General features: G+C 41.9%; 1 protein-coding gene across 2 annotated transcripts in view; it reads left to right on the top strand.

The window, feature by feature from the left end:
- Positions 1 to 16,051, top strand: part of LOC106594630 (WD repeat domain phosphoinositide-interacting protein 1) — a 59,993-nt gene that overhangs the window by 1,797 nt on the left and 42,145 nt on the right. For both annotated transcript variants that reach the window (XM_045715847.1, XM_045715848.1), the window contains exons 2-3: positions 3,039 to 3,121; positions 9,235 to 9,401. In XM_045715847.1, the coding sequence (XP_045571803.1) occupies positions 3,039 to 3,121; positions 9,235 to 9,401 (250 nt within the window). The remainder of the gene's footprint in view (positions 1 to 3,038; positions 3,122 to 9,234; positions 9,402 to 16,051) is intronic.

Below are 16,051 nucleotides of genomic sequence, written 5' to 3'. Positions count from 1 at the left end.
TTGGGGATCTTATTCACCAGAGATCTCACAATAAAAACAGCATTCAAAACAAAAACAAAGAAAGTTCAGGATAAAGATGAACAAATAGTCAGGAAGTCAGCGTGCCGTGAAGACTGAGAGCTTACTGTGGAATCTGTTTTGTGTGTGGTCAAAAGAAAAATGGCAAACACTTTGTCTTTCTTTCAGCGATGATGATTGCAGGTTTGTTCCTGTTTCAGAGCATGACCAGACATGTACAGCAGACAGCCCCATCCAGGGGAACAGAGTAGTGACTTTCAGAACATGTCCAATGGAAGAACTCAGTGAACATTATAAACACTCCTTTATAAACACTTCAATGGCACCCTATTCCCTATATAGTGCACTAACCTATGGGCCCTGGTCAAAAGTAGTGCACTATTTAGGGTGCCAATTGGGATGTGCCCCTAAACACACCCTAGCTAGATGACTGTCCTCCCTGCTAGATGACTGTCCTCCCTGCTAGATGACTGTCCTCCCTGCCAGATGACTGTCCTCCCTGCCAGATGACTGTCCTCCCTGCCAGATGACTGTCCTCCCTGCCAGATGACTGTCCTCCCTGCCAGATGACTGTCCTCCCTGCCAGATGACTGTCCTCCCTGCTAGATGACTGTCCTCCCTGCTCGATGACTGTCCTCCCTGCTCGATGACTGTCCTCCCTGCGCGATGACTGTCCTCCCTGCTCGATGACTGTCCTCCCTGCTCGATGACTGTCCTCCCTGCTCGATGACTGTCCTCCCTGCTCGATGACTGTCCTCCCTGCTAGATGACTGTCCTCCCTGCTAGATGACTGTCCTCCCTGCTCAGTCATCTTAATGATGTAACTGTGCTGAAGGAGGACCTAACCAAAATGAGTCCATTCTTCTTCTATTGGACAGCAGTACAAATAGTAGTGCATCTCATTCAAGATTTACATACTAGCCTCCTTTTATTTTTACCAGTTCATTGAGTTCACTAAGTTCACTCAACTCAATAGTTTACTCAATACTCAATACTCAATGGTTTACTCAATACTCAATGGTTTACTCAATACTCAATGGTTTACTCAACACTCAATGGTTTACTCAACACTCAATGGTTTACTCAACACTCAATGGTTTACTCAACACTCAATGGTTTACTCAATGGTTTACTCAATACTCAATGGTTTACTCAATACTCAATAGTTTACTCAATACTCAATACTCAATGGTTTACTCAGTACTCAATGGTTTACTCAGTACTCAATGGTTTACTCAATACTCAATGGTTTACTCAATACTCAATACTCAATGGTTTACTCAATACTCAATGGTTTACTCAATACTCAATGGTTTACTCAATGGTTTACTCAATACTCAATAGTGTACTCAATACTCAATGGTTTACTCAATACTCAATGGTTTACTCAATACTCAATAGTTTACTCAATACTCAATGGTTTACTCAACACTCAATGGTTTACTCAATGCTCAATGGTTTACTCAATGCTCAATGGTTTACTCAATGCTCAATGGTTTACTCAATGCTCAATGGTTTACTCAATGCTCAATGGTTTACTCAATACTCAATGGTTTACTCAATACTCAATGGTTTACTCAACACTCAATGGTTTACTCAACACTCAATGGTTTACTCAATACTCAATGGTTTACTCAATGGTTTACTCAATACTCAATGGTTTACTCAATACTCAATGGTTTACTCAGTACTCAATGGTTTACTCAATACTCAATGGTTTACTCAATGGTTTACTCAATACTCAATGGTTTACTCAATACTCAATGGTTTACTCAATACTCAATGGTTTACTCAATGGTTTACTCAATACTCAATGGTTTACTCAATACTCAATGGTTTACTCAGTACTCAATGGTTTACTCAATACTCAATGGTTTACTCAATGGTTTACTCAATACTCAATGGTTTACTCAATACTCAATGGTTTACTCAATACTCAATGGTTTACTCAATGGTTTACTCAATACTCAATGGTTTACTCAATACTCAATGGTTTACTCAATACTCAATGGTTTACTCAATAAACAAACCATAGTGTTTCACGTTACAGAATCCCTGGGTCAGAACCATCGACATCATATAATGTCATTCCTTGGATAGAACCGTGAACATTCACTCAGAACAGACATTCTCAGTGGTGAAACAGCATTCACTGATCTCAGGACTGTATGTGTGCTGTTTGTGTGGTGTCTGTAACCATAGGAACACTTAACCAAGGTACAGATAGATGTGTGTGTTAGACCTGTGTTTCTATCAGATAGGATGTGTGTGTTAGACCTGTGTTTCTATCAGATAGGATGTGTGTGTTAGACCTGTGTTTCTCAGTTTCCTGTGTTTGTGTGGGCAGTTATATCAGTTCTCTCAGAAAGGTTGCATCAGTTTGGAGAGAGAGAGAGAGAGAGAGACTTACTTACTTTGTATTTGGACTGGCTATGCAAAATGATTACTGACAAGTTCAATCACATCAGTACTCCATAGGCAATATCATGTTTAACTGAAAATGATATTTCACTCATGTAGTTTGGGGAAGTTCCCTCCTGACCAGAATGGACGGAGAACACAGCACATGAGGAAAGAGTCACATTTGCAACTTTCAAATTCTCTGTTGTTGTCCCTTTTATCAAAAGTCCTTGCAGCAAACTTGAAAACAAAGTAAATGTTTCTTGTTCTGGAATCCCCAAGATAAACAGTGAATCCCCAAGATAAACAGTGAATCCCCAAGATAAACAGTGAATCCCCAAGATAAACAGTGAATCCCCAAGATAAACAGTGAATCCCCAAGATAAACAGTGAATCCCCAAGATAAACAGTGAATCCCCAAGATAAACAGTGAATCCCCAAGATAAACAGCCTATAAAAGCATTGAGAGAAAGGTCTGGTGTGCATGAGATGAGTCACACTTCATTGACATGTTTTTACTGTAACAAATTCAATGTGTTTTTTTAATTATCTACCTGTGTGTGTGTGTGTGTGTGTGTGTGTGTGTGTGTGTGTGTGTGTGTGTGGTTGTGTGTTCCCAGGTCATTGTCAGTGGGAACCAAGACGGGCTATAAGCTGTTCTCTGTGACCTCAGTGGACAAACTGGACTGCATCTACGAGAGCGGTTAGTATAGCCCTATCCCAAACACACCCCTAGACCCTTCCCCTAGACCCCGTCCCAAACACACCCCTAAACCCTTCCCCTAGACCCCATCCAAAACAAACCCCTAGACCCTTCCCTTAGACCCCGTCCCAAACAAACCCCTAAACCCTTCCCCTAGACCCCGTCCCAAACACACCCCTAGACCCTTCCCCTAGACCCCGTCCCAAACACACCTAGACCCTTCCCTTAGATCCCGTTCCAAACAAACACCTAGACCCTTCCCTTAGACCCCGTCCCAAACACACCCCTAGACCCTTCCCTTAGACCCCAACCCAAACACACCTAGACCCTTCCCCTAGACCCCGTCCCAAACAAACACCTAGACCCTTCCCCTAGACCCCGTCCCAAACAAACCTCTTCCCTTAGACCCCATCCAAAACAAACCCCTAGACCCTTCCCTTAGACCCCGTCCCAAACACACCTAGACCCTTCCCCTAGACCCTGTCCCAAACACACACCTAGACCCTTACCCTAGACCCCGTCCCAAACACACCTCTTCCCCTAGACCCCATCCAAAACAAACCCCTAGACCCTTCCCTTAGACCCCGTCCCAAACACACCTAGACCCTTCCCCTAGACCCTGTCCCAAACACACACCTAGACCCTTACCCTAGACCCCGTCCCAAACACACCTCTTCCCCTAGACCCCATCCAAAACAAACCCCTAGACCCTTCCCTTAGATCCCGTCCCAAACAAACCCCTAGACCCTTCCCTTAGACCCCGTCCCAAACACACCCCTAGACCCTTCCCCTAGACCCCGACCCAAACACACCTAGACCCTTCCCCTAGACCCCGTCCCAAACAAACCTCTTCCCTTAGACCCCATCCAAAACAAACCCCTAGACCCTTCCCTTAGACCCCGTCCCAAACACACCTAGACCCTTCCCCTAGACCCTGTCCCAAACATACCTCTTCCCCTAGACCCCATCCAAAACAAACCCCTAGACCCTTCCCCTAGAATAGACTTAGTTCCAACACCTCTGCCTCTCTCTGATAGGCTGCCTGTACTCTATGACTCCTATACCAGAGCTTTATAATGGGATGTGATATTATCTCCCTTCAAGACTCTGACTCATACAGGACTCTGCTCTGCCAAGCTGTAGCATTGTTCAGCCCATACAGAGGATCTCATTCTAGTTGTGTTGTCTAGCCTCTCTCTGGGCATTAGTGTCAGTTACAGGGGTCACTTGGCAGTCCTCTTCCAGTGATGGGTAATTCTCTGTTAATCTACTTCCTTGTTGTGAATCACTGGCTGTGTTCCAAATACATAGAGCCCTATGGCTACTAGTCAAAAGTAAATAGGCAATAGGGTGTAATTTAGGTTGCAGACACTGTGTGTAGACTGATAAATGGTTGACAGACCATAGTAGATGGATAACTTCACTAGCCACCAGTCTCTGGTCATTTAATGCTCAGTTCATTATTACTGGCAGACAGACACAGTGGTGTGGAGATAGAAACCAACCATGGCAGGACACTAATACCAGTTTGCAGCCATCCACTTCTTTATGTCTGAAACACAGGCTTCTAGCGAGGGCAATTTTGGGGCTTCACCATGTTTCATTGAAATGTACAGCTGTGTGTCGTCCGCATAGCAGTGAAATTTAACATTATGTTTTCGAATGACATCCCCAAGAGGTAAAATATATAGTGAAAACAATAGTGGTCCTAAAACGGAACCTTGAGGAACACCGAAATTTACAATTGATTTGTCAGAGGACAAACCATTCACAGAGACAAACTGATATCTTTCCGACAGATAAGATCTAAACCAGGCCAGAACTTGTCCATGTAGACCAATTTGGGTTTCCAATCTCTCCAAAAGAATGTGGTGATCGATGGTATCAAAAGCGGCACTAAGATCTAGGAGCACGAGGACAGATGCAGAGCCTCGGTCTGACGTCATTAAAAGGTCATTTACCACCTTCACAAGTGCAGTCTCAGTGCTATGATGGGGTCTAAAACCAGACTGAAGCGTTTCGTATACATTGTTTGTCTTCAGGAAGGCAGTGAGTTGCTGTGCAACAGCTTTTTCAAAAAATTTTGAGAGGAATGGAAGATTCGATATAGGCCGATAGTTTTTTATAATTTCTGGATCAAGATTCGGCTTTTTCAAGAGAGGCTTTATTACTGCCACTTTTAGTGAGCTTGGTACACATCCGGTGGATAGAGAGCCGTTTATTATGTTCAACATAGGAGGGCCAAGCACAGGAAGCAGCTCTTTCAGTAGTTTAGTTGGAATAGGGTCTAGTATGCAGCTTGAGGGTTTGGAGGCCATGATTATTTTCATCATTGCGTCAAGAGATATAGTACTAAAACACTTTAGTATCTCCCTTGATCCTAGGTCCTGGCAGAGTTGTGTAGACTCAGGACAATGGAGCTTTGGAGGAATACCCAGATTTAAAGAGGAGTCTGTAATTTGCTTTCTAATGATCATGATCTTTTCCTCAAAGAAGTTCATAAATTTATTTCTGCTGAAGTGAAAGCCATCCTCCATTTGCGAAGGCTGCTTTTTAGTTAGCTTTGCGACAGTATCAAAAATAAATTTATTATTTATTATTATTTTCCTCAATTAAGTTGGAAAAATAGGATGATCGAGCAGCAGTAAGGGCTCTTCGATACTGCACGGTACTGTCTTTCCAAGCTAGTCGGAAGACTTCCAGTTTGGTGTGGCGCCATTTCCGTTCCAATTTTCTGGAAGCTTGCTTCAGAGCTCGTGTATTTTCTGTATACCAGGGAGCTAGTTTCTTATGACAGATGTTTTTAGTTTTTAGGGGTGCAACTGCATCTAGGGTATTGCGCAAGGTTAAATTGAGTTCCTCGGTTAGGTGGTTAACTGATTTTTGTCCTCTGACGTCCTTGGGTAGGCAGAGGCAGTCTGGAAGGGCATCAAGGAATCTTTGGGTTGTCTGAGAATTTATAGCACGACTTTTAATGCTCCTTGGTTGGGGTCTGAGCAGATTATTTGTTGCAATTGCAAACGTAATAAAATGGTGGTCCGATAGTCCAGGATTATGAGGAAAAACATTTAGATCCACAACATTTATTCCATGGGACAAAACTAGGTCCAGAGTATGACTGTGGCAGTGAGTAGGTCCAGAGACATGTTGGACAAAACCCACTGAGCTGATGATGGCTCCGAAAGCCTTTTGGAGTGGGTCTGTGGACTTTTCCATGTGAATGTTAAAGTCACCAAAAATTAGAATATTATCTGCTATGACTACAAGATCCGATAGGAATTCAGGGAACTCAGTGAGGAACACTGCATATGGCCCAGGAGGCCTGTAAACAGTAGCTATAAAAAGTGATTGAGTAGGCTGCATAGATTTCATGACTAGAAGCTCAAAAGACGAAAACGTCATTGTTTTTTTTTTTGTAAATTGAAATTTGCTATCGTAAATGTTAGCAACACCTCCGCCTTTGCCGGATGCACGGGGGTATGGTCACTAGTGTAACCAGGGGTGAGGCCTCATTTAACACAGTAAATTCATCAGGCTTAAGCCATGTTTCAGTCAGGCCAATCACATCAAGATTATTATCAGTGATTAGTTCATTGACTATAACTGCCTTGGAAGTGAGGGATCTAACATTAAGTAACCCAATTTTGAGATGTGAGGTATCACAATCTCTTTCAATAATGGCAGGAATGGAGGAGGTCTTTATACTAGTGAGATTGCTAAAGCGAACACCGCCATTTTTAATTTTGCCCAACCTAGATCGAGGCACAGACACGGTCTCAATGGGGAAAGCTGAGCTGACTACGCTGACTGTGCTAGTGGCAGACTCCACTAAGCTGGCAGGCTGGCTAACAGCCTGCTGCCTGGCCTGCACCCTATTTCATTGTGGAGCTAGAGGAGTTAGAGCCCTGTCTATGTTCGTAGATAAGATGAGAGCACCCCTCCAGCTAGGATGGAGTCCGTCACTCCTCAACAGGCCAGGCTTGGTCCTGTTTGTGGGTGAGTCCCAGAAAGAGGGCCAATTATCTACAAATTCTATCTTTTGGGAGGGGCAGAAAACAGTTTTCAACCAGCGATTGAGTTGTGAGACTCTGCTGTAGAGCTCATCATTCCCCCTAACTGGGAGGGGGCCAGAGACAATTAATCGATGCCGACACATCTTTCTAGCTGATTTACATGCTGAAGCTATGTTGCGCTTGGTGACCTCTGACTGTTTCATCCTAACATCGTTGGTGCCGACGTGGATAACAATATCTCTATACTCTCTACACTCGGCAGTTTTAGCTTTAGCCAGCACCGTCTTTAGATTAGCCTTAACGTCGGTAGCCCTGCCCCCTGGTAAACAGTGTATGATCGCTGGATGATTAGTTTTAAGTCTAATACTGCGGGTAATGGAGTCGCCAATGACTAGGGTTTTCAATTTGTCAGAGCTAATGGTGGGAGCCGTCGGCGTCTCAGACCCCACAACGGGAGGAGTAGAGACCAGAGAAGTCTCGGCCTCCGACTCCGACTCGCTTAATGGGGAGAACCGGTTGAAAGTTTCTGTCGGCTGAATAAGCGACACCGGTTGAGCATTCCTACAGCGTTTCCCTCCAGAAGCCATGAGAAAGTTGTCCGGCTGCGGGGACCGTGCGAGGGGATTTATACTAACGTTACTATCTGTACTTACTGGTGGCACAGACGCTGTTTCATCCTTTCCTACACTGAAATTGCCCTTGCCTAACGATCTCGTCTGAAGCTGGGCTTGCAGCACAGCTATCCTTGCCGTAAGGCGATCGTTCTCCTGTATATTATAAGTACAACGACTGCAATTAGAAGCCATCATGTTAATGTTACTGAGCTTCGGCTGTTTGAAGTCCTGACGAACCATGTCCAGATAAAACCTCCGTGGTGAAAAAGTTGAATGAAAAAAGTTGAGTGAGGGAAAAAGTAAAAATACCAGGCTACCTCAGCCCCCACCAGGACACTAATACAAGGCTACCTCAGCCCCCACCAGGACACTAATACCAGGCTACCTCAGACCCCCCCAGGACACTAATACCAGGCTACCTCAGCCCCCACCAGGACACTAATACCAGGCTACCTCAGACCCCTAGGACACTAATACCAGGCTACCTCAGCCCCCACCAGGACACTAATACCAGGCTACCTCAGCCCCCCCAGGACACTAATACCAGGCTACCTCAGACCCCCAGGACACTAATACCAGGCTACCTCAGACCCCCAGGACACTAATACCAGGCTACCTCAGACCCCAGGACACTAATACCAGGCTACCTCAGCCCCCCAGGACACTAATACCAGGCTACCTCAGCCCCCCAGGACACTAATACCAGGCTACCTCAGACCCCCAGGACACTAATACCAGGCTACCTCAGACCCCCAGGACACTAATACCAGGCTACCTCAGACCCCCAGGACACTAATACCAGGCTACCTCAGACCCCCAGGACACTAATACCAGGCTACCTCAGCCCCCCAGGACACTAATACCAGGCTACCTCAGCCCCCCAGGACACTAATACCAGGCTACCTCAGACCCCCAGGACACTAATACCAGGCTACCTCAGCCCCCCAGGACACTAATACCAAGCTAGCCCCCCAGGACACTAATACCAGGCTACCTCAGCCCCCACCAGGACACTAATACCAGGCTACCTCAGCCCCCCAAGACACTAATACCAGGCTACCTCAGCCCCCACCAGGACACTAATACCAGGCTACCTCAGCCCCCCAGGACACTAATACCAGGCTACCTCAGCCCCCCAGGACACTAATACCAGGCTACCTCAGACCCCCCAGGACACTAATACCAGGCTACCTCAGACCCCCCAGGACACTAATACCAGGCTACCTCAGACCCCTCAGGACACTAATACCAGGCTACCTCAGACCCCCAGGACCCTAATACCAGGCTACCTCAGCCCCCACCAGGACACTAATACCAGGCTACCTCAGCCCCCAAGACACTAATACCAGGTTACCTCAGCCCCCCAAGACACTAATACCAGGCTACCTCAGCCCCCCAGGACAGTAATACCAGGCTACCTCAGCCCCCCAGGAGACTCATGCCCATACCATGCTTACCCCTGTGTTCCCCTGCTCTCCCCCATCAGAGACCCCAGATGTGTACATCGTTGAGCGGTTGTTCTCCAGCAGTCTGGTGGTGGTGGTCAGTCTCTCCATACCCAGACGGATGAACGTCTACCACTTCAAGAAGGGAACGGAGATCTGCAACTACAGCTACAGTAACAACATCCTCTCTGTCAGGCTCAACAGACAGGTAACAGAACTACAGTAACATCCTCTCTGTCAGACTCAACAGACAGGTAACAGAACTACAGTAACAACATCCTCTCTGTCAGACTCAACAGACAGGTAACAGAACTACAGTAACATCCTCTCTGTCAGACTCAACAGACAGGTAACAGAACTACAGTAACAACATCCTCTCTGTCAGACTCAACAGACAGGTAACAGAACTACAGTAACATCCTCTCTGTCAGGCTCAACAGACAGGTAACAGAACTACAGTAACATCCTCTCTGTCAGACTCAACAGACAGGTAACAGAACTACAGTAACATCCTCTCTGTCAGACTCAACAGACAGGTAACAGAACTACAGTAACAACATCCTCTCTGTCAGACTCAACAGACAGGTAACAGAACTACAGTAACATCCTCTCTGTCAGACTCAACAGACAGGTAACAGAACTACAGTAACATCCTCTCTGTCAGACTCAACAGACAGGTAACAGAACTACAGTAACATCCTCTCTGTCAGACTCAACAGACAGGTAACAGAACTACAGTAACATCCTCTCTGTCAGGCTCAACAGACAGGTAACAGAACTACAGTAACAACATCCTCTCTGTCAGACTCAACAGACAGGTAACAGAACTACAGTAACACATCCTCTCTGTCAGGCTCAACAGACAGGTAACAGAACTACAGTAACAACATCCTCTCTGTCAGACTCAACAGACAGGTACAGTACACACAGGGGATGGATATAGATTGGACACAGACAGGCAGACAGGCAGACAGGCAGACAGGCAGACAGACAGACAGACAGACAGACAGACAGACAGACAGACAGACAGACAGACAGACAGACAGACAGACAGACAGGTGTATTTGGAACAGTGAAGGTGTCTTACACTTCCCAGAGATGTAATATAATATCCATTGAACCAACTGTCAACTCAAGTTCCTGTTGAAACGTTGTTCAGTTAGAGACATACATATAGAGACCATGTAGAGATGTTGTTGTTCAGTTAGAGACATACATATAGAGACATACATATAGAGACCATGTAGAGATGTTGTTCAGTAAGAGACATACATATAGAGACCATGTAGAGATGTTTTTGTTCAGTTAGAGACATACATATAGAGACCATGTAGAGATGTTGTTGTTCAGTAAGAGACATACATATAGAGACCATGTAGAGATGTTGTTGTTCAGTAAGAGACATACATATAGAGACCATGTAGAGATGTTGTTGTTCAGTTAGAGACATACATATAGAGATGTTGTTGTTCAGTTAGAGACATACATATAGAGACCATGTAGAGATGTTGTTGTTCAGTAAGAGACATACATATAGAGACCATGTAGAGATGTTGTTGTTCAGTTAGAGACATACATATAGAGACCATGTAGAGATGTTGTTGTTCAGTAAGAGACATACATATAGAGACCATGTAGAGATGTTGTTGTTCAGTTAGAGACATACATATAGAGACATACATATAGAGATGTTGTTGTTCAGTTAGAGACATACATATAGAGACATACATATAGAGATGTTGTTGTTCAGTTAGAGACATACATATAGAGACCATGTAGAGATGTTGTTGTTCAGTAAGAGACATACATATAGAGACCATGTAGAGATGTTGTTGTTCAGTAAGAGACATACATATAGAGACCATGTAGAGATGTTGTTGTTCAGTAAGAGACATACATATAGAGACCATGTAGAGATGTTGTTCAGTAAGAGACATACATATAGAGACCATGTAGAGATGTTGTTCAGTAAGAGACATACATATAGAGACCATGTAGAGATGTTGTTCAGTTAGAGACATACATATAGAGACCATGTAGAGATGTTGTTGTTCAGTTAGAGACATACATATAGAGACCATGTAGAGATGTTGTTGTTCAGTTAGAGACATACATATAGAGACCATGTAGAGATGTTGTTGTTCAGTTAGAGACATACATATAGAGACCATGTAGAGATGTTGTTGTTCAGTTAGAGACATACATATAGAGACCATGTAGAGATGTTGTTGTTCAGTTAGAGACATACATATAGAGACCATGTAGAGATGTTGTTGTTCAGTTAGAGACATACATATAGAGACCATGTAGAGATGTTGTTGTTCAGTAAGAGACATACATATAGAGACCATGTAGAGATGTTGTTGTTCAGTTAGAGACATACATATAGAGACCATGTAGAGATGTTGTTGTTCAGTTAGAGACATACATATAGAGACCATGTAGAGATGTTGTTGTTCAGTTAGAGACATACATATAGAGACCATGTAGAGATGTTGTTGTTCAGTTAGAGACATACATATAGAGACATACATATAGAGATGTTGTTCAGTAAGAGACATACATATAGAGACCATGTAGAGATGTTGTTGTTCAGTAAGAGACATACATATAGAGACCATGTAGAGATGTTGTTGTTCAGTTAGAGACATACATATAGAGACCATGTAGAGATGTTGTTGTTCAGTAAGAGACATACATATAGAGACCATGTAGAGATGTTGTTCAGTAAGAGACATACATATAGAGACCATGTAGAGATGTTGTTGTTCAGTAAGAGACATACATATAGAGATGTTGTTGTTCAGTTAGAGACATACATATAGAGACCATGTAGAGATGTTGTTGTTCAGTAAGAGACATACATATAGAGACCATGTAGAGATGTTGTTGTCAGTAAGAGACATACATATAGAGACCATGTAGAGATGTTGTTGTTCAGTTAGAGACATACATATAGAGACCATGTAGAGATGTTGTTGTTCAGTTAGAGACATACATATAGAGATGTTGTTGTTCAGTTAGAGACATACATATAGAGACCATGTAGAGATGTTGTTCAGTAAGAGACATACATATAGAGACCATGTAGAGATGTTGTTGTTCAGTTAGAGACATACATATAGAGACCATGTAGAGATGTTGTTGTTCAGTAAGAGACATACATATAGAGACCATGTAGAGATGTTGTTGTTCAGTTAGAGACATACATATAGAGACCATGTAGAGATGTTGTTCAGTTAGAGACATACATATAGAGACCATGTAGAGATGTTGTTGTTCAGTAAGAGACGTACATATAGAGACATACATATAGAGATGTTGTTGTTCAGTTAGAGACATACATATAGAGACATACATATAGAGACCATGTAGAGATGTTGTTGTTCAGTAAGAGACATACATATAGAGACCATGTAGAGATGTTGTTCAGTTAGAGACATACATATAGAGACCATGTAGAGATGTTGTTGTTCAGTAAGAGACATACATATAGAGACCATGTAGAGATGTTGTTGTTCAGTAAGAGACATACATATAGAGATGTTGTTGTTCAGTAAGAGACATACATATAGAGATGTTGTTGTTCAGTAAGAGACATACATATAGAGACCATGTAGAGATGTTGTTGTTCAGTAAGAGACATACATATAGAGACCATGTAGAGATGTTGTTGTTCAGTAAGAGACATACATATAGAGACCATGTAGAGATGTTGTTGTTCAGTTAGAGACATACATATAGAGATGTTGTTGTTCAGTTAGAGACATACATATAGAGACCATGTAGAGATGTTGTTGTTCAGTAAGAGACATACATATAGAGACCATGTAGAGATGTTGTTGTTCAGTAAGAGACATACATATAGAGACCATGTAGAGATGTTGTTGTTCAGTAAGAGACATACATATAGAGACCATGTAGAGATGTTGTTGTTCAGTTAGAGACATACATATAGAGACCATGTAGAGATGTTGTTGTTCAGTTAGAGACATACATATAGAGACCATGTAGAGATGTTGTTGTTCAGTAAGAGACATACATATAGAGACCATGTAGAGATGTTGTTGTTCAGTAAGAGACATACATATAGAGACCATGTAGAGATGTTGTTCAGTTAGAGACATACATATAGAGACCATGTAGAGATGTTGTTGTTCAGTAAGAGACATACATATAGAGACATACATATAGAGATGTTGTTGTTCAGTTAGAGACATACATATAGAGACATACATATAGAGACCATGTAGAGATGTTGTTGTTCAGTTAGAGACATACATATAGAGACCATGTAGAGATGTTGTTCAGTTAGAGACATACATATAGAGACCATGTAGAGATGTTGTTGTTCAGTAAGAGACATACATATAGAGACCATGTAGAGATGTTGTTCAGTAAGAGACATACATATAGAGACCATGTAGAGATGTTGTTGTTCAGTTAGAGACATACATATAGAGACCATGTAGAGATGTTGTTGTTCAGTAAGAGACATACATATAGAGATGTTGTTGTTCAGTAAGAGACAACATATAGAGATGTTGTTGTTCAGTAAGAGACATACATATAGAGACCATGTAGAGATGTTGTTGTTCAGTAAGAGACATACATATAGAGACCATGTAGAGATGTTGTTGTTCAGTTAGAGACATACATATAGAGATGTTGTTGTTCAGTTAGAGACATACATATAGAGACCATGTAGAGATGTTGTTGTTCAGTAAGAGACATACATATAGAGACCATGTAGAGATGTTGTTGTTCAGTAAGAGACATACATATAGAGACCATGTAGAGATGTTGTTGTTCAGTAAGAGACATACATATAGAGACCATGTAGAGATGTTGTTGTTCAGTTAGAGACATACATATAGAGACCATGTAGAGATGTTGTTGTTCAGTAAGAGACATACATATAGAGACCATGTAGAGATGTTGTTGTTCAGTTAGAGACATACATATAGAGACCATGTAGAGATGTTGTTGTCAGTAAGAGACATACATATAGAGACATACATATAGAGATGTTGTTGTTCAGTAAGAGACATACATATAGAGACCATGTAGAGATGTTGTTGTCAGTAAGAGACATACATATAGAGACCATGTAGAGATGTTGTTGTTCAGTTAGAGACATACATATAGAGACCATGTAGAGATGTTGTTGTTCAGTAAGAGACATACATATAGAGACCATGTAGAGATGTTGTTGTTCAGTAAGAGACATACATATAGAGACCATGTAGAGATGTTGTTGTTCAGTAAGAGACATACATATAGAGACCATGTAGAGATGTTGTTGTTCAGTAAGAGACATACATATAGAGACCATGTAGAGATGTTGTTCAGTAAGAGACATACATATAGAGACCATGTAGAGATGTTGTTGTTCAGTAAGAGACATACATATAGAGATGTTGTTGTTCAGTTAGAGACATACATATAGAGACCATGTAGAGATGTTGTTGTTCAGTAAGAGACATACATATAGAGACCATGTAGAGATGTTGTTCAGTAAGAGACATACATATAGAGACCATGTAGAGATGTTGTTCAGTTAGAGACATACATATAGAGACCATGTAGAGATGTTGTTGTTCAGTTAGAGACATACATATAGAGATGTTGTTGTTCAGTTAGAGACATACATATAGAGACCATGTAGAGATGTTGTTCAGTAAGAGACATACATATAGAGACCATGTAGAGATGTTGTTGTTCAGTTAGAGACATACATATAGAGACCATGTAGAGATGTTGTTGTTCAGTAAGAGACATACATATAGAGACCATGTAGAGATGTTGTTGTTCAGTTAGAGACATACATATAGAGACCATGTAGAGATGTTGTTCAGTTAGAGACATACATATAGAGACCATGTAGAGATGTTGTTGTTCAGTAAGAGACGTACATATAGAGACATACATATAGAGATGTTGTTGTTCAGTTAGAGACATACATATAGAGACATACATTAGAGACCATGTAGAGATGTTGTTGTTCAGTTAGAGACATACATATAGAGACCATGTAGAGATGTTGTTCAGTTAGAGACATACATATAGAGACCATGTAGAGATGTTGTTGTTCAGTAAGAGACATACATATAGAGACCATGTAGAGATGTTGTTGTTCAGTAAGAGACATACATATAGAGAATGTTGTTGTTCAGTAAGAGACATACATATAGAGATGTTGTTGTTCAGTAAGAGACATACATATAGAGACCATGTAGAGATGTTGTTGTTCAGTAAGAGACATACATATAGAGACCATGTAGAGATGTTGTTGTTCAGTAAGAGACATACATATAGAGACCATGTAGAGATGTTGTTGTTCAGTTAGAGACATACATATAGAGATGTTGTTGTTCAGTTAGAGACATACATATAGAGACCATGTAGAGATGTTGTTGTTCAGTAAGAGACATACATATAGAGACCATGTAGAGATGTTGTTGTTCAGTAAGAGACATACATATAGAGACCATGTAGAGATGTTGTTGTTCAGTAAGAGACATACATATAGAGACCATGTAGAGATGTTGTTGTTCAGTAAGAGACATACATATAGAGACCATGTAGAGATGTTGTTGTTCAGTTAGAGACATACATATAGAGACCATGTAGAGATGTTGTTGTTCAGTAAGAGACATACATATAGAGACCATGTAGAGATGTTGTTGTTCAGTTAGAGACATACATATAGAGACCATGTAGAGATGTTGTTCAGTTAGAGACATACATATAGAGACCATGTAGAGATGTTGTTGTTCAGTAAGAGACATACATATAGAGACATACATATAGAGATGTTGTTGTTCAGTTACAGACATACATATAGAGACATACATA

The sequence above is a fragment of the Salmo salar genome, chromosome ssa03, assembly GCF_905237065.1.
Source record: "Salmo salar chromosome ssa03, Ssal_v3.1, whole genome shotgun sequence".
Classification (NCBI taxonomy): Eukaryota; Metazoa; Chordata; class Actinopteri; order Salmoniformes; family Salmonidae; genus Salmo; species Salmo salar.
The sequence above is the reverse complement of the archived record's forward strand: the minus strand, read 5'-3'. Positions and strand labels throughout refer to the sequence as shown.